Below are 27,109 nucleotides of genomic sequence, written 5' to 3'. Positions count from 1 at the left end.
TTTCTTAGAGAATTGGCGTCTGTTAGAAATTTCGAATTGACACTTTTGAATACCCACTTTTTGCACGTCGTCCTACATGTAGTTAATAATATATTTATATCCATTTTTAATTTCCTCACCAAAAATATTGACCGTTTTTCGATATCACAAAAAAAAATCTAATCAGCCCTATCACAAATTCCATTGTAATAATTCCCCGTACGGACAGCTCCGCCCCGATCTACGACAAACTGCCTTCACAAAATCCGAGTGGATTCAAAACAAGTATTTTCGCATTGAACGCGTTCATTTTGATTTTCGAAATCAGCTGTTTTATGTCAAAATGAAATGAAACAAATAACAAATTGAATTCAATTCTAATTACAAAACCGTCGCTATTTGGATTTTCAATAAAGATAACAAATATATGGTGCTAAAACTCAAAATAAACTTCTTTAGTATATAAATTAACATAAACTTAATCATATTTCTAACAAAATGGATTCATTGGCCTTTGCAATTATTGCCATCACTGAAGAAGCTACATTAAAAAAGAAAAAACTAAAAGTTCAAAGAAAAATTCTCAGAGATGCTTGTAATCCATTTGAGTTAAACGACCAAATGTAAGTTAAATATGTGAACCTATATGTACCTATATATATTTCAAAGTCTAATTTGAATGCCTTACAGATTTCAAAGAAATTTTCGTCTAAATAAAGCAGCATTCAAGTATATTTTGGATCTGTTGAAACAGGAGTATGACCCTGGGGTTTTCTCTTCTTCAATATCCCTGATTTGTCGGCTCGCAGCTGTCCTAAGATTCTTGGGAGAAGGTGGATATCAACTTGGTGTTGGAAATGATTACGAAGTTGGTATGGCACAGTCCACTTTTTCCTAAAATTTGACAAACGTTTTGAAGGCTCTCGAAAGACGTCTATGTCATTTGTGGATTCAGCTTGAGATGACCGAGACAGAAAAGCGACAAGCAAAAAGGGAATTCTATTTTAGGGCAAGTTTTCCGGGTGTGATTATGTGTGTTGATGGGACCCACATTAATATTGTTGCTCCATCAGAAGAAAAGGGATTATACTATAACCGTAAAGGTCAATTTAGTATTAATGCTATGTTGGTAAACTATTTTAAACAAAGAAAACTGTATACATAGGTTTAGGTATTCCTTTGGTTTGTTTTAGATTTGTGACGACAATTTGAAAATAAGGTGCGTTGACGCTCGATATCCAGGATCAAACCACGATTCCCACATATGGAATTTGAGCAGCGCAAAAACATATTTCCAAAGAAAATATCAGGAAGGCGATAGGAATTCTTGGCTTCTAGGTATTTATTTAATTATTACAAGGTTTTGTGAAGCTAAAATTGTATGTGTTATACTAAGGTGATGCTGGCTACCCGCTGGAACCTTGGCTTATGACGCCATATCGGTCTGCCGAAGCCGAAAGTGCTAAAAGCAATTACAACACAAGACACAGCAAACTCGCAACGCTGTAGAAAGGACTATTGGAGTTTTAAAAAATAGATTTAGGTGCATCTAGGGTGCACGTCAACTTCATTATAGTCCAAGCAAAGCTGCGCAGATTATAAACGTTGTTTGTGCGTTACATAACATTTGCATTACATATCGAGTAGAAGACTATACAAACATTAATCTACCTGAGTTGGAAGAGCAGGAAGTTGTTCCAGAGAATACAAACGGAGAAGAGACAAATACTCGCCGGAATGCAGCACAAATTATGAGAGATAACATTAAAAATACATTTGTTCAATAAATTATGAAAAATAAAAAGAAAACCACACATACGATAACTTAATTTATTTAAAACAAAAAAACAGTACACAAATCGAATTCAATTAAGTAATTTATGCAAGTAACAATAAATAAATAGAACTTTTCTTAAAAATATTTTCTCCGTGTTTTTTTAGTCTAAATCATCTAGGTTGACATCGAATTTTTGCTCAAGGAGCTTTTCTTGCACTTTATTGTGTCTGATTGTTTCGGCAACTTGTCTCTCTTTTATATCAGAAAGCTTATCCAGAGCTCTATACATCCGTTTAGTGTTATACACCACATCTTCTGCCAATTTTGATTGGTTTTCATAAAACTTTTCAGTTTTTGCATAAAAACTTTTTTGGAGTTCTATCTGCTGCCTCAAAAGATTTGCCGAATCCTCAACTTTTCGAGGGACGTTTTCCCGATGTACTCCTCCATCGGATGTCATAGAAACATCTATGAGCTCGGCCGTATTATCAGGACTTTGCTTCTCCGTTTGCGTATTGGTTTCAACCTCGGGACACTGGCGAGTGATCTCAGTTCCAAAAGAATGAGTGTTCTTGATTCCTGCTGTTGATGTTTTTAGTCCCGTGAGCTCTATAACAGCTTCTTCAAGTTTTGAGAAGGAATGCTGCCTATACTCCCCACCACCAGTTGCTTTTGTTTCTTTTTTGTTGTCCACGAGCTTCCTTTTAATATAGGACTTCCAATCAAACCATACCTTATATATAAAATGCAATATTATTTTACGTGGTTAATGCATTTGAATGTTCCACTTATTTTTCTCCATATTGAGGCATCTTTTAGAGGTGGCCCAAGACTATTCAGTTCGCCTTTGACTTTTTCCCAGAAGTTTTGTACTTCTTCTTTTGGCAGTTTTGTGTAGCCTTGCGCCAGATCTGCTCTTTCGCTCATTAGCTCATAGAGCCTTTCATATTGCGCCTTGTTTGTCGTTTTTGCCCTTTAAAATCAAATAATTATTTATAAACAATAGAATTTGTAAAATTACTTACATTTTTCCTTAAAATAAACGTTTTCTTTCAGCGTCCCACACAAATTATTTAACGGGGAAAAAGTTGTTTTCATTCCATTCCATTCGAATTCAGTGATACCAATTTATACGAACTTCGAAAATCGTAAATGATTTTTTCACTCCGAATCTGCTACGATAGAATTTGTGATACTTCAATCGAGAAACGTAGCATATTTTTGATTACGATGGAATTTGGGATAGAGCTGAATATTTTAAAAAAAATAACAAACAAATGGGCACATTTTTGATTATTTAAAGAATACTAGCGACTCGGTACGTGCTTCGCTACGTATAAGGCATAGGAATAAAAAAAAATAATTAAGTTCATTTAGTCAAACAAAAAAATATTTTACATTGCTAGCTATTTAAAAGTCCAAATAACCCAACTGATATATTGTTTATATTATATTTATCAGCAAAGAGTAAAAACTAAAAAATAAAAAAAGATTTCTGTACTCTTACTATGGTGGGTCTATATGGGTTAGTCTAAAACAGTTAGATAAACAATAGTTTTATTTTTTCCATTTTGAGCATGAATAAATAAACAGTTGGGTGTACGGACTTTGGAACAGGCAACATAAAGTTGGCCATATGAAAAACATGATTCCTCCAAATTGACACCACAAACGTGAAGTGTTTGCCCTTGGGCCTTACTTATGAACATCGCAAATGATAAACGCACAGGATATTGTAATCTTTTGAATTCAAATGGAATATCAGTTGGAATCATAGGGATACTCGGTATCAAACACACTTCTCCTTTTGATTTACCAGTTTAGATTGTAGCTTCAATCAAATTTGGCAATAACTTTTTCACTGCTAATCTGGTGCCATTACACAGTTTTGGTGGATTAATGTTTCGCAATAATATAATCAAAGAACCAATTTTCATATTCAAGCAATGCGGTGGTATACCAGCTGGGTCCAATGAATTTAAAAATTCAAGTTGATCGAGGAATGACAGGCAACGTTTGGCGAAAGTCTTTTGACAGCAATATCAGAGCAGCACCAAAACAGCTGTTGATTACCGCGTAAATCTTGAATTGTTCGATTAAATGCTTCATTTGTTTTCTTATTCGCTCTTGTGCACTCATCCCGTAAAATAATTGACGTTAATCGCAGAACTTTTGCCATAGCAAAATTTCTCGAAATATTGCAAGTTGGAGTTTTAATCACCCGTACATTCAATGGCAATTTTAATGCAGAGTGTGCGGTCCGACCACCTTCTAATAATGTAGCAGCAATTCCCGAAGATGCAAGTGCCAATACAATTTTCTGTTCTGATCGAATAGTCGCTAAAATCAATGATACACCGAAAGTTTTGCCTGTACCACCAGGTCAAGATTGTGTCATACACATGATTTTGTTGAATATTCAATTTAGCTATATTTAATTGTACAAATAAACGTAAATCATTAGAATTGAACTCCTTCTCACGTTGCAATTCACGATCAAAAAAATTATGTATCTCACGATTTGGTGCCTATTAGTAAAAATTATTTGTATATGGGAGTATAGAAAGATGTTGATTTTACATTTTTTTTAATTTTCTCTACGTACAAACCTTCTCTGGACTTCCACAAATAATTCAGGACCAAAATTAGCCAAATCGGTAAAGGTATTGTTGAGTTATAACATTACAACGAATAGTGGCATTGATTTTTATATATATAGATGAGACCTAATCGGTCTCATCGGATTAAATGACTTTCATTTAGTTGTTTTGTAGTTCGAACTGTTAGGTTATGATGATCGTAGCCTAGCTTCATTCAAAACTATAAAAATGTACGTTAGCAGTTTTTTCTAAAAAGTTTTATTTTGAAATTTGACACTTTTTTGTAGTTATTTTAGTATTATAAAAAAAAACTTAAAAAATGTATTTAAAAGACCTTTTAACACATTATGATATTATTATTTGTTTATAAATATATAAAATTTAGTTAGCTCTCGGGAAATGGAGGTCCAAAAAAGGTATTATGAACACACACAAACAGGCATCTCTTTTAAACCATGGATTCTTTTGAACTCGAAACATACAAAATGCAGACTAAATACCATTAAAAATAAAATTAATACTAAAATTCGAGGTCCAAACTTGCGTCATCTTGGAATATAATTCTAAACTTTAAATATGTGAATGTATGTACATATGTATATCGTTTTTGTTTTCTTCTTTTTAAGTTTACGATGCAACCAGCTACTACGGAGGTGGGGCTTACGGTGGAAATATGTTTAGAATTTATAATCCTGAATTGTGCCGCAACTTACAATCGGAATACATGGATATGGTTGGAAAGCATTGGAATGTGCGATTTAATACAACGGTAGTTCCGTTCTCAGTTGTTATTATCGTTGCAACTTATACTATCGAAATGATGAATTCAAATTTCTACCAGGTAATACCAATAGTATCACGAATTTTTTACGATTTATTTATAATAAAGTATTATAAGATCTTTTGATTCCTAGGTACTTAAAAAAAAAATTGCAAATAAATATGTATATATATTAAATGGACATATTTATTTATTGGATACAAATCCTCAAAGTGTTTGTTTCTTACAAAGTTTATAAATAACTTTTGTTTTCAAACTTAAATCTCTTTCCCATAGCTTTTAAACCATCGGGCCATGGGAATCGGTTATATTATTAATTTCCGAATATTGTCGCTTACATTCACAACAATCTCCATTTCGGATATGGTATTTTCATTTTTAATAATTTCCACGCATTAAAGGGGTTGTAACCTACAAAGAGTGCGAGCGCTAATTGAAGGATGAGGGCACCCTTGAATATCAAAAAATGACCCTAGTTCACAATATACAAATAATTCTCATAATATTTGCAGTAGTAAAGTATTACCCAAACGATCTGAGGAAATGTTAGCATATGATCTTTTGATCAAAATTTGGAAAAAAAACTCCATTATATAAAAGTAAAAAAAAAACGGGTAAGTTAAACATTTCTACTCTATTCCTTTAGATAATTTAAAATTAATGGCCGCTGTCATGAACATCATGTTGCCATTCACACAGGCCGATTCCAACCCCGCAACTATAAACATCAATACTTGTTAAACTAGTAATAAGTTGCATTTTTAAATGAAATATATTTTTCTTTATTAAAAAAAAATGCTTGAAAAATTAATTTAGCATTCTCATACAATTGAGAACTTCATTCTTGTCGTATAGATAGATGGATAGATATTTTATTTCTTTCTTAAAATATTATATGGTTTGCTACCGCTCAGTTCACACAGAGATTTGATATCAAAAATATACCTTTCTACTGAATACGATATTTTTACAACATTATAATTACAAATTCAAAAAAAAATTATATTTTAAAGGAAAATAGGACAAAAACCTTCATTTAAGTACAACAAGCATTTTATTAAGCATAAAAAATCTAAAAACAAAATTAAATAATTAATAAATAATAAGTAATAAATAACAAATAACAAATATTAAATAACAAATAATAAATAACAAATAATAAATAATAAACAATAAATAACCATCAATAGTAGGAAATAAGTAACTAAAAATAAATAATTTCAATAAATATAAATAAATAAATAAGTAATAAATAACAAAAATAAATAAATACATTTTTAAATGTTTAATTGCACTACCAATGGGTTGTCAGAAATATCACAGTTCATTAAGAAATTCTCAATTAATTTTCGAATTCCTGTGGAAATCAATTAAACACCTGTTTGATTATGAAGATCATTAGTTGAATGTCAACACGTATAGAAATTCAAATATACGAAGATGATGAGATCCAGCTCGGTAAATCCAATAATTCGAGATAATGAATGAGGTTTTCACCAAAAAAATCAGAGACAGATGACGACAATTGAACCTGAAAATGAGTACACAAAAGCAATAGTAATAATTTCATGCATTCCTCCATATCTTACCTATTCATTTGCTGCAAAGCAGCATTTTAAAAACTCTATAACAGTCCAAAACTGTCGATCATCTCTAATGGAGATGGCGCAACAGTTTAACATTCACCTTTACTGGGTGCAGGGCCATAGATACATTCCAGGTAACTGTAAGGCAGATGAACTCGCCAGGAACGGTACAGTACAGCCCATCCTACCACGTTTGGCAAGTACTGGCATACCAATCGCTACTTGTAAACTGCTGCTAATGCAAGACACTGTGAGGAGGGCAGGCACCAGGTGGAACATCATCACCACTTGTCAAGTCACAAAAAACATCTGGCCAACACTGGATTTAAAACGTTCAAGGTTCTTGCTCTCTCTAAGCAGATCGCATATAAGCTCGATAATAGGTGTCATAACCGGGCACTGTCTAATAGGAAAGCACGCCCCGAGACTAGGCGTATTCTCAAATGACTTCTGCAGAAGCTATATGGACGAGGAAGAAACGGTTCTTCATCTTCTCTGCACATGCCCTGCTCTAGCTCGGAGAATTCTTCTTTAACGATCTAAATCATATCGGTATAATCAGCCTCTTACGGTTCATAAGGGACTCAAGCTGGTTCCATTGAGCTTAGGAGGAAGCCTCAAGATTCATGTGGTATCACATTAAACTGGCCTAAGTGTGTCCATCTTGGACAGCCACTATAACCTAATCTAACATTTTAAAAAAGAATAAAACCATACATATGGTCTTAAGAAAATTCTAAAAATTGTAAATCAGGCAATTTCCACATTTTATGAAATTGTATATAACTATTTCTAATCCATTAAGAAGATTAAATACTACATCTACTAAAAATGAGAAAAATGTCATGATGTATAGTTCCACTCAACAATTACGACGTTTTTAATAAAAATTCATAACAACAGTACAATATTCAATGAAAACACATTCTAGGCACCAAAAGCATCCAATTATCTGTAGAAAAACAATTTCGACTCTATGATGATTGAACTATGCCCATATGAACAACACAATTTAAATTAGGTTCTTACAATAATTAGAAAACATTATTAACGTGTGGATAGTCTTACTTATCATATTTTTTTGGATTTTAGATTTAATTCAGTAAAGTGCAAGATTAATTTAAAAGCGACGATAAAGCGAACTAGCTTTTAAACCAATAAATTAATTCCGAAAAGGAAATCCGAAAATTATCAGTCCTATTCTGATATTCACGTGGATCGTACATATTATATTCGATTCACCCAATCGATTCCCATTCACACTGCCTTTGCATTCTGGTATGCATTGGGTAAACTATACATTATCCCAAATTAATTTGACATTCAAATAAACAGCTGTTCATATAAAAATCTTGGGGATGTTGGATAAATTGTTTTGATTCATACAAAAATTAAGTTTAATCAATCCACCTAAACAGAATAATTTGTGTAATTTTTGGAAATGGGCGGTATTGGACTTTTTATTCCAATTTTAAGTAGAGGAATAAGAGAATCCTCTTCCTTCCCCTAAAAACATAAATATTCTTTGATTTGTAAAACAAATATTCTAAATTTAGCAATAAATTAGTTTTAGCTTACATTTTGCTTACAAAAATTAACAAACCAGACATCAAATGAAAAATCCGCTGCATTTTATATGCGGATCTCAATTGTTTGCAATGAATGCTTTCACGTGAAGAGAAGAATACCGGGCAGTTTTACTGACATACAAAGATTCACTTCGAATTAATAGCAGGATAATGATTAGCGAAAATTTAAGTAAAATTCCCCCCGATGAATAGCAGAATAAGCCTGATACAAAAAACTTGCTCAATCTTTGACTTTTTTTATTCTAGATTTTGGGTTTTCTAGATTTAAGGGATAAACAATGAAACAATAGTTTCATTATGCTCTATTTCTAAAAATTTTTGTTACTATTATTTCGTTTCCCAAATACCTATTTAAGTTAACAGATAAGATCGCACAAATGTTGTTCTAAAGCCCAGCACATATACATGCATATATACATTGATGTAGAATTCATAGTTGAGCTGTTATTATTTTTAAACTTAGTAAATGCTGATTTATTTACATTTACAGAGTATAGAAATTCAACAAATGGTTTGCCTTCCAAAATCATGTAAGGATCCGGATTTATTGCAATTGCTAGACGTTTTTATGTTCCAAAGTAATCAAATTGTAAAAAATATATCATTCATCAAACATCGTATTGTCAAGGAAGACTTTTATATACTTCAAGATGCAGGTTTCTTAACTATAATGTAAGCCTTAAATTTGTGTTTTTTGTTATATTATTATTTATTTAAGTGGCCAGTTTATAATTTTAAGTAATCTCACATTTTCATAAAAGAGAAGCATATATGAACCGAATTTGTCTTTATTCCTGGTTTTACTAATTCCAATACAAAATTGTAAAAATCAGTTTGAATAAATTCAGTCCCAATTATTTGTTTTGCAAACAAAATTTAACTGAGAAAAAAGAAGTCTTCCTATTGCTTACAAATGAGATGTACAGGATGATTTGTATAAGGTTAACTAAAAGCACAGATAGTAAATTTATAGATAATAAATTTATATTTATATTTTTAGAAAATCAAGAAAAGATATTTGAGTCGAAAATCAAATTTAACAACTTTGGTGAATTGTCTTTTAAATTTTTATTTTTTGTGAAAAAAAACTATCAATTCGATTTTTATCAAAATTTTACTGAATGTTAACAACAACATTTTTTTAAATTAAAAAGTAGGTTAAAGACAATATCTCAAAGTTTTGAAAAGATATTTGAGTCGAAATTCAATTTTTTGAATAATATTTTTCTTTCTTCTTTTACACACCAAAACGCGCATAAAAAAAAAGATATACATTTGTTTGCAACGGACCAAACTTTGTTTTTGTATTCATTGGCAAACAAAATGAAAAATGAGAAGAGAAAAGTTTCTAGAAAGAAAAAAAATATGCAAGGCAAAAAGAGCTTTCTCAGCTTTATTTTTAAAAGCTCTTGTCTGTTAAGAGAAAAACATGTTTAATTTTTTTCTGCAGGGATGAGAATTTAATTTATTATCTGTGCTAAAAGCCTAGAGCGCGTAGGTTGGTTTAAGACAAGATAAAAATTGTATGGGAGTTGGTGTTCTATTTCACCCCGTATCGGCGGAAGTCACACGTTTGTAAGAAGTACCGGTAACGCTACGCATTTTGAAAAGCCAGAAACCCATTATTGAATTTTATTTTTTAAATTTAAAAAAAAACTCAACATTTTTATTAAAAAAAGTTTGAGTGGATATGGATAGTTTGAAAAATAGATTTTTAAACTCAAAATTCCAACATTTTATGGAACTAATTTAAATTTCTGTTGTCAAAATTATTTTAAATAAAAACAGGAAACCGGATGCTTAAATGTAACTTAAATTTGAGAAATAAAAAAATTTGATTTTTTTTCAATTGAAACACTTTTCATTTTATCGTTGAAAAGTGAAGCCATTGTACATAAATCCTTTTTTGTGTGGGCTCAAAGCTGTAAACCATGGTGTTAAGACATGATAAGTTATCAAAGGATACAATAAGAAACAAAAAAATTATTGCAATAGTTTACTTTTGAAATGAAAGGATTGGTTACTTTAATTAAATGAACTGAATAGACCTCAAAATAAATTAATTTTTGTACCTACTATACCAATGATCAATAATAGCGCTTAACATCATGGTTGGTGAATTATAATTCTCTTAACAGTGTGGAATATTTACTTGTGCAATTTAAAAAGCTTATGTATGTTAAATAAAACAAATTGTTCATCGTTCATGTACCCTATAACACATTCGTGTTTCGCAGAACGTTCATATAGTAGGTACGTTACATCTACTTTGCGGTGTTTATGTTTGGCCCAAAATCAAAAACATTCATACACTAAGCAGACAATATGAACGATCTACATAATTCATGATAAACATGCGTATAAAATTATAAGTTGGTAGACTATTCAGTACCATTTCATAAGACCATGAAACCATTTTCATAAGACACTTATCGTCGGACCTGGTCTCATATATTGTTGCCCATCCTCCTTTTGATTGTATTCTAGAGAAAACAGAGATCCTAGAAATGTGAACTGGTCATTTTCAAAAATATTTCACTTATATCAGCTATATTTTGTTTTAGAATCGTAATTGGATTATCTTTAGTAACTTTTCTAATTTCACACTTCTCAAAATGTTGGCCAATGTGGGATAAATCTGAAGAAAGTATTTCCGAATCTAATAACTTCAATATTAATTTAAAAACTTTAGAAGAATACGAAAAACTACGCAAAAATATCAACTTGAATGTCCATCAATTTGATGATCGTGGACGTATCAATCGAGCGACGTTTACCCAAAAGCCAACAGTTCAAAATCCCATTGTCGCCACCAACATAGAAACAAACAGACATATCAACGAAACAGGTTAGTTATACAAATAAAGTATGTAACTTTAATCTATAAAAGTATTTATTTGAATTATTTAGATAAAATTAACTTTATACAAATTCTTAACAAAGCAATATCTTTTCGAAATATTGCCTTTGAACTTTTGAAAAGAGAAAATGATTCACAACAATCTATGAGGGGGGTTATGGCAATACTTACTATTGTATTAATTTATATTAATACTTGTAGTGAGATAAACTTCATTTCCAACAACCGAAACGATTTTTTGGGAGATACCACAAGTTTTCAGACGTTTATTCAAAATCACGCAACTTATTTATTTGATGTTTACTTTTTTATAAGGTATGGTGTTAGTGATACATTTATGTACATTTACTACTTTGAATTTTGTATTTATTTTATTTAGTGGTTCATTTTTGACTTATGAGTTTTTTAAAAAAATACCTCATGGAAGTTGGAATGTTTTCGAGCAGCTTGTTCATTTAATGACTATGTTTGCAGACAAATTTTTAAGGTGAGAAATATTTCTTCTTTCTTTAAAAAATAACTCTGTTCATATGTACATATGTATGTATGTACATCTTTCTTCATCTTTTTTTCTAGCTTCTGTTACTGTTGTATGTATTGTATATGTATATAGTTATGTGGTTTCCATTTATATTATTTAAATGAAACTCAAATTTGATTAAAATGTTGAAGCCCATAACTTCATTTATTCATTTATTTGAGTTGAACATCAGTTTTTACCAATTTGTATTTTTTTTAATTAGATTTGTATTACTAATGTAAGTATTGAAATGTGGATTTTTCTAAGACTTTTACGAAATAATATTTTGTATAATAAACAATTAGTTTAAAGTGATATCTTTAATTGTTGATAAGATATTCAATTCGAAAATCAATAATTGACAACTTTTTGTAGGTTTTGCTTTATTTGTAAATAAACTTTCACTTTTTCGCAAAGTATTTGTATTTTATTATTATTTAGTTATTGCTTCAAAAGATATTTGGGGACAACCAAATGTTTCACTTGTTTTAAGTTCCCGTAGTAAGTTATTTTAATCGGTCGCGTTCGTCTAATTGGAAATTTTGACATTTATCGACGTTTCAAGGTCCCTACAACCGAAATCAAATGTTTTTAAAGATATTCCTGTGTCATCATAAAAGAGCTTGGAAGTGTAACATGCAAAATATTTATGGTAAATTCGAGTGGGACGAGAACTGCTCAAGCACCATCGTGAAGATGTTGCACTAATCTGTGGCCCTTCTTGGCTCCTGTCCCGTCTTAAAGGAATTACTATGTAGTCAGCCAAATAAGAATTTAAGCTGGTAAAAATACTTGACGATAGTACAAATTGGATTAAAACTGCTTCCTATATCCACATCACTCTTAGCTAAAGAATATTAATCAATGATACACAATTCTAAAATATTTATAATAATTGATATAGACATTCTTCTTAACCATCAAAAGGATTCAATAAAGTACTAAATAATAAAAATTGTTTGTGCATAGTGCAAGCATATGTAGGAAAAATTCGTTAATGGTGATTATTGAGCTGATAATTGATTATTGGACGATTAATACAACATATTTCAATTTTGAGCTCATTAAAATATATACATTTTCTGAATTAACTGGAACGCTTTTGTTAAAACTCCAGCAAATTTTTTAAATTAGGTTGAAATCGGCAAATTGGGTTGATTATGATGGCTTTCGGAGCACTGCTAGTTTTTTTTGGCAAAGACATGTATGCATAAGTGGATTAATAAAACTTAAAAGTTTAACTAGGCCAAATGTCACGATCTTTGTGGCCCCTTAAACCCTTAATATAAAACCAATATAGTATTTAAATAAAATTTCCAATCACAGCTTTGTACCATTTTTTAAATTATATTCTGTCGAATTTTTCATAAGTCCCCTAGTTCACACTGTCATTTTCGATTAATTTTGTTTGTATTTATTCTTGAAGGCAGCACTTTAATTTGACTAATCAATTCTTTTTATACTGCTTTATGTTAGTGGTTCTGTGTCGTACGCAATTGTTTTGATTGCTCTTGAAGTAACATCGAAGTATTTTCACTTTAATACAGTATTAGAAGTTCCTTCATATGATTTCCAAGCATGCGAAACAAACAAATGGAAAAACATTTTGTACCTAGATACTTTTCTTCCTTTAGAGCAAAGGGTAAGTTCTCATAACTTTGATTTTTATTATCCAGCTGAGAGGATTCAGTTCTTGGTAATATGACAATTAAATTCAAAATTAAAAAAAATATTGATACATTCTAAATATATGCATGTATTATGTTTTTTTTTATGGGTCTAAAAAGTGATTTAAAATATACCGAAACGTTAAAAGACCCCGATGAAATCAGTTTTGGATAATAAACATTTGTAACTTTATGGATTCAAAATTCATTATTTTCTTATTTTTTTAGTGTATGCCTTGGACATGGTTTATTTCAGTTCAAGTACATTTTTTCGTTGCTGGGTGTTTGGTTCTACTTTTGGCGCGGATTCATCCTAAATATGCAGTCATAATATGTTCAGTGCTGTTTTTAACATCTCTTGCTGCGTCTACATATTTGGAAATTAAGCAATACTCAAAACCCTACAGGTACTTGAAATAAAGAAAGAAACTAAATCATTGCAATATATAGCACGCTTTTTTTAAATTATTTTAGACTTGTCATAAAAACCAAATACAAAACGGGTAGCTCACTAAATTGTCATACACCTACATTGCACCTTATATTACAAAATCATATCTTGTTTTTAACAAACGAAGACAAATAATAATATTATTAGTGGCCGTCCCGGCCTTCCCCGAATGAATTTTTCTAAGAAAATTACCGTATGTTAACAACAATACTTTGCATGTAATGATATTTTGATGTCCATGCCTTTGTTTATTTTTGATTCATTTGTGTCGAACATCAGTTTTCAACAATATTATGTACGTAATATCTACTACATAAAATTCCCCTGTCACAATGTTAGTTGCCATACTCCTCCGAAACGGCTTAGCCAATTTCAATGAAACTTTGCACATAATTTGGGTAGGCCTAAAAATATGTTTTTAACTATTTTTTATATTCCCAAGTGCTATTGTTTAATTGCATCAGAATCGTACACGGTGCAACGATCTTACGATAGTATTCAGTGACGCTATGTACAATGTACCATTGATTGCTATTGAGCATCTTTGCATTACCATTGCCAACTTAATACTCAGTCATTTTGGTATTCACCAAATCGAAATGCATCTGATTTAATAGACTCAAAATTGAATCGTAAACTACAATACAAAACTGTAGAAATGGCAGATTGTTGCTCGCAATGTCCCACTAATGAATTAAGAACATAAACCATTTATGACCAAATCATGCTCGCCGTAGTTCTATCAGGACAAGCAGTATTCTTTTTTTTAAATGCACCAGGTGGAACTGGCAAAACATTTCTTATTTCGATAATTCTTGCTTAAATACTATTAAATAATGCCATCGCATTGGCTGTTGCTTCTTCTGTCATTGCGGCAACTTTTTTGGATTTGGATGGAGGCAGAACTTCTCATTCAATATTTAAACTGCCAAAATATTCAAAATAACACAGACGCGGTGTGCAATATACAAAAAACCAATCATCTATGGCCACAGTGCTGAAACAGTGTAAAATTATCATCTGAAATGAATGCACTATGGCACGCAAACATTCGCTTGAGCCGTTGAACAGGACATTGAAGTATATAAACAAAAACTGATAAGATCAACGCGTGATTATAATCATCGCCACTGTTGCGTAATGTTGAAAAAGTACAACTGAAAGTAAATATGCGTGTTCAAATGCTTCAAGATCCATCCGCTGAAACATTCTCAAAACAACTGTTAGATAAAGGCGACAGAAAAGTTACTACAGATGAAACTGGATGCATAAAATTACCGGTCGATTTCTGCACGATTATTGATTCACAAGGTGCTCACATTGACCAGATATTTCCCGATGTACACAGACAATATACAAATCATTAGTGGCGGGCAGAAAGAGCAATTTCAGCAGCAAAAATGTAAAAATCTCAAGATACAACATTTGTTACCAGGAGACTTGGTGTCATACAAATATATTGATACAATTTGTGATGCCACCGATGACGCTGTAAATTATCCAACTGAGTTTTTGAACTCATTGGATTTCAGGTCATGCCACCGCATAATTTACAACTGAAGTTAAATCTTCAATTCAAAAGGTTTTAATTTCCAATTAGATTGGCATTTGCAAGGACTAAGGCCAAACTGTTCCTGTCATGGGAATTAGATTTGAGCACTTCATGTTTTTCAAACGGACAATTATACGTGGCGTGCTCTCGAGTGGGCACACCACCCAGTTTGTTTGTATTGGGGAAAGATGGGATCACAAAAAATAGTGTACACTTTGTTGCATTAAGAAATTGATATTGTTTTTTTGTAGTATTTTCATAATTAGCAATATGTATATAATTTTAAAGAATTAATTAATAATTCAAAATTAATTAATTTTGGTAATTTTTTATTTTAATATTTTGTTACCGTTTACAGTGCTCTAAATCTCTCCCACTTATATACCACATCCTTACACACTTACAATAAGTTAATTAATTCTAGCAATTTTTATGACAAAACAACGTGTGTTGGGTCAGCTAGTTTTTATATAGATTTTTTTTGTTAAAAACAATATTTTTGTAATATAAAATTAGTTTGAAGGCAACATCTTTAATTGTTGCCAAGATACTCGGTTCTAACATCAATGCTTACCAACTTTTATTAGTACCGGGTAGGGTTTGTTTTTTTTTTGTAAGAAAACTGCCGATTCGATTCTTTTAAAAATTGTACACGATGCTAAAATTGTTATTGATAACTACAAAAACACACTTGCCTTCTAAACACAAAGTTGACCGCGTTTCAAAAACAATAAGCGAAGTACTTCTTTAATTACTTTTGGCTGAACACAATGCAAGCATGCATCTTTGAGGGTTTCTTCTTGAACTAATGTAAAATCGATTAAATTTCCTCAACCCAAATAAATAATAGAAACTTGATCTAAACGGTGATTTTTTAAGAGTTTAAGAACTTTAAAAAAAAAACGCATACAATTTGCAAAATCTCATCGATTCTTTATTTGAAATGTTAGATTGGTCTATGACATTTACTTTTTGAAGATAATTTCATTTAAATGTTGACCGCGGCTGCGTCTTAGGTGGTCCATTCGGAAAGTCCAATTTTGGGTAACTTTTTCGAGCATTTCGGCCGGAATAGCCCGAATTTCTTCGGAAATGTTGTCTTTCAAAGCTGGAATAGTTGCTGGCTTATTTTTGTAGACTTTAGACTTGACGTAGCCCCACAAAAAATAGTCTAAAGGCGTCAAATCGCATGATCTTGGTGGCCAACTTACCGGTCCATTCCTTGAGATGAATTGTTCTCCGAAGTTTTCTCTCAAAATGGCCATAGAATCGCGAGCTATGTGGCATGTAGCGCCATCTTGTTGAAACCACATGTCAACCAAGTTCAGTTCTTCCATTTTTGGCAACAAAAATTTTGTTAGCATTGAACGATAGCGATCGCCATTCACCGTAACGTTGCGTCCAACAGCATCTTTGAAAAAATACGGTCCAATGATTCCACCAGCGTACAAACCACACCAAACAGTGCATTTTTCGGGATGCATGGGCAATTCTTGAACGGCTTCTGGTTGCTCCAAATGCGGCAATTTTGCTTATTTACGTAGCCATTCAACCAGAAATGAGCATCATCGCTGAACAAAATTTGTCGATAAAAAAGCGGATTTTCTGCCAACTTTTCTAGGGCCCATTCACTGAAAATTCGACGTTGTGGCAGATCGTTCGGCTTCAGTTCTTGCACGAGCTGTATTTTATACGGTTTTACACCAAGATCTTTGCGTAAAATCTTCCATGTGGTCGAATAACACAAACCCAATTGCTGCGAACGGCGACGAATCGACATTTCACGGTCTTCAGCAACACTCTCAGAAACAGACGCAATATTCTCTTCTGTACGCACTGTACGCATTCGTGTGGTTGGTTTAATGTCCAATAAAGTAAACTGAGTGCGAAACTTGGTCACAATCGCATTAATTGTTTGCTCACTTGTTCGATTATGTAGACCATAAATCGGACGTAAAGCGCGAAACACATTTCGAACCGAACACTGATTTTGGTAATAAAATTCAATGATTTGCAGGCGCTGCTCGTTAGTAAGTCTATTCAAAGGATGACATCAAAGAAAATATAAATGGCTGCACCGCAGAATAATGTTGGCAAGGACTAAAAATTTCCTTGATAGTCAATATTAGTACACAAAACAAATGTATGGCTGTAACTGTACTATTAAATTTTCTTATCGCGAAAACCACTCCGAGGTCTTCTTTATTTAAATGAGAATAGTTCCGTCGGATACACTCATAGTGCATGAAGCGAAAAACACTGGCTTTTTTACCCCTTGTACGACAGTTGCTAAAAATTTGAAAATCCAAACGACTAAGGACTATTCCACATTGCTTTCAATCAGTTTCTCATTTGACTGATCATTTTAATGTTTACTTTAATGTTTGGGAGAATTTAACTGATTGTTATATGTTAGGAAGAAATTTATGATAAATTTTTAACAAACCCGGCAAAATCCTCATTCAAACCCTCCAAGTGGGTGCCAGGCGGGCAATGATCACCACAGTAGTCCTATGCGTTTTTGGCAGGATGGTGATTAGCTAAGGTTGAGTTGGATCGCTGAATTGTTGTAACTCCTCAATAGTGCAACGTTCGGAAACCCAATTTAATCATAGTTTAGAGGTTCCTAATTTCAGTGGTGGTGTGAGCGTACTAGTACGAAAACCGTGCCGAAGAATGAAAGGCTGGGGGATAAACCAGCCGTTAACGAGCTCTTTCGGATGCTGTGGCAAGGTCCGTCATATTTCTGCCTTACCCCGGCAAGCGGCTCTGCCGGGGCTGACCGTCTTTCCGCTTTACTCGTGGGAATAAAATGAAAAATTTTAAAAATAAACAAACAAACAAAACTATCATAAAACAAAAAAATCGCACCAAGGCTGCCAATGCGGTCACATCACCTGAAAAGGCTGTCGAGCCAAATCAGGTGTGTGAACGTGTTGTCAACCCTGTGGTTGCTACTAGTGGCGAGAGTCCTTCTCCCTCTACTAGCCGCAACATATACTTGAAGGAATTACCCGTCAGTGGAACAGCTGTGACGCTCGGCAGTCCCAATGGCGGAAATTCCACACCCCACCTCTTCCCCGCTCCTGCTAGGACGTCGCAAGCGACATGTGGAATTGACTCAAAGGGTGAGGGCACACCCGGATTGGCATCGGTAGCGATTAAATCTGGAGGTGGACCCACATCTGTGACACACGGACATAGCTCTGGGCCGGCCAAAAAGAAGTCCAAGAAGTCACAGGCCAATCGAGACCAACGCAATGCCGAAAGGATTCTAGCCGCAGTCGGTGTCATACCGGCGGCGGAAAGAACCCCAGAGCAAACGCGTAAACTCGAGTGGGCTAGTGGCTTTCTTAGCAAAAAAGCTAAACCGACCTGCGGCGACTCAACGTCAAAGCGAGATAGGTCTTTCGAGGGTGACAAGCCCGAACCAAAAAGGCAGAAGGTGCTTTCCAACAGCACATCAGCCGTCAACAAAGATCTTTCCTTCAGCGACGCGCTCAAAGGTAAGATCATTGCCGCGGTCATTGACAGGAGTCATGTGGATGGTAACATCTCTCATGATCATTGGGCAGAGGTCAAGGCTCACCTCGGTTTCAGATTTTTATCTGTAATCGAGGAAAATCCGGGGCCTCTCCCAGACACAGCCGATGCAGGATGGTACCAAAATCGTATCAAACTCATCGCCTGTGGTGATCAGAGATCTTTCGATCTATACAGGGCTGCTGTCAATGGCTTGCCAGAAGTCTGGCCGGGTGCCAAGCTCGAGGTTGTTGCAAGGGAGAATATTCCTTGCCGGCCAAGAGCACGTATAATGGTCCCGGCTCTTCACAACTGTCCAGACATGATCATGAAACTGATCAAAACAAGTAATCCGGACCTGCCTACTCACGACTGGAAAGTACCAAAGGTTGAGAAGGAGACAGTGGGTCACTATAGATCGGCTCTCGTGCTAATCAATAGGGAATCACTGGCTCCACTGGCCGCGACCAAAGGTGTGATTAGGTATGGTTTCGATGAAATCATGATGCGTATATACAAAAAAGATGAAGATACGCTAAACACGACCCCCACAGAAGCCTCTTCAGCGGAGGGAAGCGATTCATTGGCAACGAAAATGGAGGTCGATGCAACACCAAAAGTGGAACCATCGACATCCACTGCCCCAAATAAGCCATCCGACGTGGAGGCTAAAACTAAAGTCGACAGTAACTCCGACATGGAGACTGAAGACGCCACCTTAGGCATCACCCAGAGTGAGGAAGACCTGCTTAGGTCCTCCTCAGACGAGGAAAACGCCGACAAAACAGTGGTGGAGGTTGATCTGACTAATAGTAGCAATGCTGCGATTAGTACAGATTAATCTCCATCACGCCATCATGTCCACGAACAACCTGATACTCCGACTGCATATGAACAAGGAAGACATCGTCTTAATACAGGAGCCGTGGGTCTCCAACTCGATCATCAGAGGTCTCAGGACTCCTGGCTATAAAATATTGTATGCATCGGAGAAAGGTGAACCAAGGTCATGCATGTTAGTAAAAAATGACTTAAACATATTTTTACTCCCCAATTACAGCGTAAAGATGAACTAGACCTTTCTGTAAATCATCTCACCGAAGTCTTAAATGAATCAATGAGATCTTCATGCCCTGTAACCATTTTAAAGGGTAAAAAGAAACCTTATTGGTGGCATAAAGAATTAGAACCATTCAGAAAGAGCTGTCGTAAACTCTTCAACAGATCTAAGTACACTAGATCTCCTTCTGACTGGGACTTATACAAACAAGCTCTAAAGCAATATAAAAAAGAATTAAGAAAGAGTAAAAGGTCTTCTTGGAGAAATTTTTGTGGTAAAATAGAAAATACTTCAGAAGCCTCAAGACTCAGGAAAATTCTCTCAAAAAATCCAACAATACCTAGTGCTTTAAAGACAGAAGCAGGGACGTGGACTATCACAGATGAAGAATCTCTTAATCTGTTATTAGACACCCACTTTCCAGGTAGTTCTAACATACTCAACGACTTAACATCAGAGTCTCAAGCTTCTACAAGCGATTTAGTTGATCTAATAACGCGGGAAAAACTGCAATGGGCCATAGACAGCTTTGATCCATATAAATCTCCAGGACCAGATGGAATCATTCCGGCCGAACTACAAAAATGCTCAAACATGATTATTCCACCATTGGAAATCATTCTGACAAGCTGTGTAAGGTTGAGATATATTCCCAAAGCCTGGAGAATGGCAAAAGTAGTCTTCATTCCCAAAGCAGGGAAACCCTCACACGTTAACCCTAAAGATCTACGACCAATCAGCCTATCATCCTTCCTTCTTAAAACCTTGGAAAGATTGATTGAAATTTATATCAGACATAATTTAAAACCATGTCTCATTTCCACAGCTCAACATGCTTACTCTAAGGGAAAATCAGTAGAATCAGCACTTCACTCACTGGTACGTACTATTGAACATTCCCTCGAATACAAAGAATATAACCTGGTAGCGTTCCTAGATATTGAAGGAGCTTTCAACAACGTCAGTTACCAGGCGATCACAACAGCAATGGATAAGCTGAAATTAGAGAAGTCACTCATAGATCTTATAAGTCTCATGCTCAAAAGCAGGACAATAATTTCTAACATGAGAAGTTTTACTACCACTAGATCGGTGAATCGAGGCACTCCCCAAGGTGGAGTCCTTTCGCCTCTTTTATGGAACATGGTAGTAAACGACTTACTTACAACATTGGAAACAGAAGGTTTCAAGGTGATTGCCTATGCTGACGACGTTGCGATATCCGTATCTGGGAAGCACCCCCAAGTTCTCTCGGAACTCCTACAAAATGCCCTAAGCAGGCTAACTAAATGGGCTAATCAATGTGGATTGGACGTCAACCCACACAAAACAGAATTAATACTCTTCTCGAGAAGATATAAAATTCCTCAAATTAGCCCACCCAAGATTAAAGGAATACCATTAAGCTTTTCCGACCAAGCTAAATATTTGGGCCTCATTTTAGACAAAAAACTAAATTGGAAGCAAATATTGATGAAAGAGTCAAAAAGGCTACTGTAGCGCTTTTTACTTGTAAAAAGGCCATAGGATCAAAATGGGGCTTCTCCCCAAAAATAACCCACTGGCTATACACTTCGGTAATCAGGCCGATACTTATTTATGGAGCCGTCGTATGGTGGACCGCACTGGATAAGATGGTAAATCTAAATAAACTCATTAAAGTCCAGCGGTCAGCAGGTATGTGCATCACAAGAGCACTTCGCACAACACCAACCGCAGTATTGGAAGTGCTTTTAAACCTAACACCACTTGACATCTTCTCTAAAAAGGTGGCTGCCAACTCATGTGTAAGGCTTAGAGCCACCTCTCATTGGACCAGTAACAATACTGGACATACAACTATTCTAGACAATTTCAGATCTATCCCAGATCGATTAGACTATACCACCCCAAAAATGGTATTTGGTAAAAGATTCCATGTGTCCATCCCTTCAAGATCCTCCTGGGAAGAAGAGGGACCCCTGGAAGACGATGCGGTACACTTCTATACTGACGGTTCAAAGACCGATCACGGAGTTGGAAGTGGTATCTTTTCAGAACAACTGAATCTCAGTCTATCCTATTGACTTCCCAATCAATGTAGTGTATTCCAGGCAGAAGTAATGGCGATTAAAGAAGCACTATCCTGGCTCAAAGAAAACGTTATATCTTGTAAGGATATACGAATCTTCTCGGACAGCCAAGCCGCTCTTAAATCTCTCGCGTCTCTCTCCACAAACTCTCGAACAGTCCACGATTGTCAATCATCTCTGAAGGAGATGACGGAACAGTTTAACATTCACCTCATTTGGGTGCCGGGCCACAGAGACATTCCGGGAAATTGCAAAGCCGATGAGCTCGCCAAAAACGGAACACTTCTGCCTTATGTTAGACAAAGACATAACATAGGAACACCACTTGCTACATGCAAATATCGTCTCAAGCAATATGCTTTAGAAACAACAAATACTAGATGGTCACAAAGTACCACCTGCCTGGCAACCAAGCAAATATGGCCAAGTATTGACTTAAAACGGTCAAAAGGCTGGATATCACTAAGCAGACAAAGTATAAGCTCTACAATTGGAGTAATAACGGGACACTGCCTCATAGGTAGACATGCTCTGAGGCTAGGGGTCTACACAAATGACTTCTGTAGAAGCTGCATGGACGAGGAGGAAAAGGAAACAGTCCAACACCTTCTATGTACATGTCCAGCACTCTCCATTAGAAGGAATTACTTTCTCGGTAAACCCTTCTTCGATAATACCAGTGAACTGGCAACGATTGACACAAAACGTCTCTCTAACTTTATTAAAAGTACAAAATGGTTTGTTTAAATTCATTACTCTCCCATGAGTAACCTCATTAGTGGTATCACAATGGACCCTTGAGGTCTACGTGTGTCAATGATATCTGGACAGCCACTCCAACCTAACCTAACCTAACCTTTTAACAAACCTATGACAGGCTCTAACTATTGAATGTTAGTTGGAGTAGAATGGCTTTCACCTTTTCTTGGTTCAAAATTTACAGACGGTTTTGATTTGCATCTTGCAAATTAATGCGGCCATTATGTGTGTAATGAAAAGAAACACATAAAAAAAAGCATTCCTGTACTCAGAAGGACAAACTATACAACTAGAAATCGATAACGAGGTACAAAAACTATACTCAAAGATTTGTGTGATGTTTTTATTTGTTACTAAAATTTGTATCTTAATCTCAACTATCTTAAAATCCTTACATGCAATTTTTCTAAAATGTTTAAACTAAATAAAAACTAACGCACGCTAACCTTCTTCTTAGTACTTTTTTGTTCATGCACGTTCATTTCACAATTCTTATACACATTTGGTTTATCTTCTATCTAAGATATACAAATCAATTATTTTTATTTATTTATTATATAGTATAAAAACACTAAAGAAAGATGATTTGATAACGTTCAATTTAATCTATGATCAAGTTTCACTGAGAATTCCATTATACATTCTTGGAATGTGTTTGGGATATATTCTTCACAAAACAAACGGAAAAATTCGAATAAATGTAATTATTTTTATTTTTGGTAAGTTTTCAATTTAAAATCAGGAACATGGAGTTTTAAGTAAACATAATGTTCATCCTTAGGTTGGATAGCATGTCTACTTATAATATCTTTCTTCCTATTTGGATATCAGTTCATTCTATTCCGATCTACTCCCGTGGCAAGGGCATGCTTAATAATTTCGGGTCACATCATGTGGATAATGATTATATTTTGGATTATTATAGCAAGCACTACACAATATGGAGGTAAGATACAAAAACTCATTTAATAATTATATCTTAACAGCTTACCTAAAGTACATTTAAGACTTTTTTGGAAGAAAAGAATATTTTAATATAAAATATACTTGTTTGTAAATAACCCACAAAGGTGTAAGCTTAATCAATGATTAAAAATTATGTAGTTTTAAAAGTAAGCTATCTGAATTTTAGTTTTAAAAATATCTTTTAGCTAAAAAAGAGTGAGAAACTAAATTGTATGGTATTATTTTAAATTTGCTTAAGATATCCCAAAACTCTGTTATTTAAAATTTAGAATACAAGTGGTGAATCATATACTTATACACAAACAATCAATAATATTGTGTATAAATCTCAAGAGATTGGATGATGTCAAATCAGAGGATTTTACCGTCCAAAATGAGCCAAAAGAGATAGCGGGTATATACAAAGAATAAGAGAATTTTTTCAAAACCGGTACTGCAAAAATTAGAGATTTTACCGTAATGGTCAAAACATATTTTATAATATTTTAATTGTTCCTTTTAAAATAAGGAAGAAAATGTATTCAAATATAAAAAATAACTTCTTCTTTACACTGCAAGAAATGTAAAACATGTTTATATTTTTGCTTGCGAATATAAATACATGTATTTATAAGATTTGAAGTCTAAATTTACAGCCAAATTAATAAAATAAATATCTGCTACTTAGTTAACCCACCAAAGTGGATATTTTAGTCAAGGAATATGCAAAAATGGGATTAACTGGATTTAAAAATAAAAAAAATACACCAGGGACGATTGTAAATTTAAATTTGCATACAAATAGTAGAATTTACGCTAAGCTTGTTTTGCAAAGTTGGTAATAATTATTGGACAATCAGCAATTATTCACTTTATAGTGCATTTGCTAACTGCAAAACAAAAGGAAAAAAAACAGTTCCTTTATTATTGTTTAAATCCATGAAATTAGCATTATCTATCAATGCTGCTCTCAATATTATTTTATTTATTTATTTTATTTTATGAAATTTTTCCTAATGAAATGATAAAACGATTGAAATATACTTAAACAATAATATGATAATTGAAGTATAATAATAACAACAGCAGTGTGGAAAAAAACGGATTCCTTGTTCATGTTGTGAGGAATTCACACTTAGTAAAAAATATTACTGCTGAGGTGCAATCGTTGAAGATAATCCGAATTAAACGATTTTTCTTCGTTCGCAGCAATTGAACGTATTGTTCAGCAATCAGACAGAAATTTTAACAAAGAAACTGGGATGCCTGAATATAATTGGGTGCAAAATATTTTGAAACGTTCCAATAAAGTATTTGCAGTTATTTTTATAGGTTATTTTAGCTGACTAATTTGAATAACTCGTATGTTTTCTTGGATTTGGGTATATATAATATATTTGGGTAAATAAACAAAGCAATTAATTCTTTTCTTCCAGCATTTCTCCGAAAACTATTTTCACATCATTTTATTAACGTAATTGGAAAACTATCGAATACACCGCTTATAGTTGCACCATTTGTAATAAGGACATTTGTGTTAGCTGGTGAAATTCCTTTCAATGCAAACAAGGGAATAATGGTACGTGAATACGTAGCTGTCAATTATATACAAATGTTTAACTTCAATCCTTTTTTACAGTTTACTATGTTTATTGGATTTAGTATCATCACTTATCTGTGTTCATTGGTTTTATTTATTCTGTTAGACAGCCGTATAAAAGAAATATGGAGTGTTTTAAGTATGAGATACTTATGATCAATTATAAATGTAGGTAAGAAGTTAGACACAAAGTACCAACAAATAAATTATTTGTGTATTACAATATAAAATGATTTTATGAAGTTACACAAGTTACATTATTATTATATGTTTTAACGATGAATTACTGAACTACTTTTGGAAAATAAATGCACCACCTAAAACTTTTAATAAGAAGACATCCCTGGTTGTGCGGGATCCTAAAAGTGTTAAATAATATCCTGTCTGTGTTGAAGAGAATTGTTCTTTTAAAAGAAAATTTGTTTAAAGCAAAGACGATAACCTTATTTAATTTCATTTCATTTAATTTATTTCATTCATCTTTTATAGTAGAATTAAGTCTATAGAAGCAAAAGTTACATTTATTATATACTATAGTTACACTATAACAAGCTTATCCAAATTTAGATTTAAATTGTTTCAACTAAGAGCATTATATAAAAAAAACTACGAACAATTATATTTATATCTATTAATAGATTCAATTTTAAGAATTAATTAAATTACATTTAAACCTTTTTTAAATTTTTAATAACATTAATATGGATTAAAAGAATTAAGTTTTAAAAAATTATACAAAAAATAAAAGGGTGAATATTGGTTGAATAAATACAAAAGATCGGATGAAAGCAGAGAACACATTTTTTTCTATAAACATAAGATGGCTGCTTCTTTGAACCGATGCCATTTAAAGTCTTTAAAGTATTGTAACTTAGATATGCGTTTAATGTACAACCAAGTAAATTTATCTTATACGCGTAAACATGATCATAACACTTAAGATTGTACACGTATCGAATTATGTTGTTGAAGGCAACATTTAGGTTTCTTTTAGATTCTGAGCTATGACTCCAAAACGATAAATTCTATACAAGTCTTCATTCCAATCATCGTTTCGAATCATGTCCAATACACAACTTAGGCTAATCTGGACATTGTATGCATACAAATGAATGGACGAATAATGCATCTGGGTTGGAAGATCATTAATACACATGCAAAATAGCAATGGTCCTAGTATTGATCCCTGTGAATTTCCGAAATAAAGATCCAGCAATACTAAATCATGTTTATCTACAACGACAACTTGTTTTCTCCCAGAGAGGTAAGAAAACTTTAAATCGGAAGCTGAATCTTTGAATCGGAACAGCCTGTTCATTTTGGAAATAAGAACGCTGTGATTAATCGTATCAAAGGCTTTCGAGAAATCAAGTGATCCTAAAATTTTTTTTTAATACTTTCCCATGTGTTTTTTTGGACCATAAGCTCATGAGGCTTGGTTCTTCTTAATCTCCGAACATGGTTTCTTATATTCAAGAAGGACTCCATTTCAGAATTAGTATGACTTTGCAGTCTCTGGTTGTGCGATACAGCGTATTTTTTAACAAACTTCTGTAACCATTTCTGTTTGTAAGTCACGATGTAGATCGGTATTTCTTATGGTGTATTAACTATTCCACAAAGGACTTTGTTTTGGAATTTTTGGATGATTTCAGTATTTGTTTTCTTTGTACAGCCCCATAATTGAATTCCGTAGGTCGAAACAGGAAACAGAGTTGTTACCAAGCAACCAGTAAATGTTTCCATATTTCAAGTTTAGTTCTTCTCTTTTTTTTGATGTGCTCTTTCC

At 33.6% G+C, this 27,109-nt stretch overlaps 2 protein-coding genes across 2 annotated transcripts in view; both read left to right on the top strand.

The window, feature by feature from the left end:
- The window catches only part of LOC129948272 (nose resistant to fluoxetine protein 6-like), a 31,777-nt gene extending 5,849 nt beyond the window's left edge, over positions 1-25,928 (top strand). The window contains exons 2-12 of the mRNA XM_056059205.1: positions 4,983-5,197; positions 8,803-8,984; positions 10,877-11,160; positions 11,223-11,487; positions 11,552-11,659; positions 13,169-13,334; positions 13,588-13,766; positions 23,337-23,494; positions 23,557-23,721; positions 25,157-25,299; positions 25,360-25,928. Of these exons, the coding sequence (XP_055915180.1) occupies positions 4,983-5,197; positions 8,803-8,984; positions 10,877-11,160; positions 11,223-11,487; positions 11,552-11,659; positions 13,169-13,334; positions 13,588-13,766; positions 23,337-23,494; positions 23,557-23,721; positions 25,157-25,299; positions 25,360-25,476 (1,982 nt within the window). The 3' untranslated portion in view covers positions 25,477-25,928. The remainder of the gene's footprint in view (positions 1-4,982; positions 5,198-8,802; positions 8,985-10,876; positions 11,161-11,222; positions 11,488-11,551; positions 11,660-13,168; positions 13,335-13,587; positions 13,767-23,336; positions 23,495-23,556; positions 23,722-25,156; positions 25,300-25,359) is intronic.
- On the top strand, positions 210-1,175 carry LOC129948273 (uncharacterized). Its single transcript, XM_056059206.1, has 2 exons — positions 210-602; positions 670-1,175. The coding sequence occupies exons 1-2, from the start codon at positions 478-480 to the stop codon at positions 875-877; spliced, it is 333 nt and encodes a 110-aa protein (XP_055915181.1). The 5' UTR covers positions 210-477; the 3' UTR covers positions 878-1,175.
- Positions 25,929-27,109: the final 1,181 nt, after the last annotated feature.

The sequence above is a fragment of the Eupeodes corollae genome, chromosome 2, assembly GCF_945859685.1.
Source record: "Eupeodes corollae chromosome 2, idEupCoro1.1, whole genome shotgun sequence".
Classification (NCBI taxonomy): Eukaryota; Metazoa; Arthropoda; class Insecta; order Diptera; family Syrphidae; genus Eupeodes; species Eupeodes corollae.
Note: the sequence above shows the minus strand (reverse complement) of the source record. Positions and strands in the feature narration are given on the sequence as shown.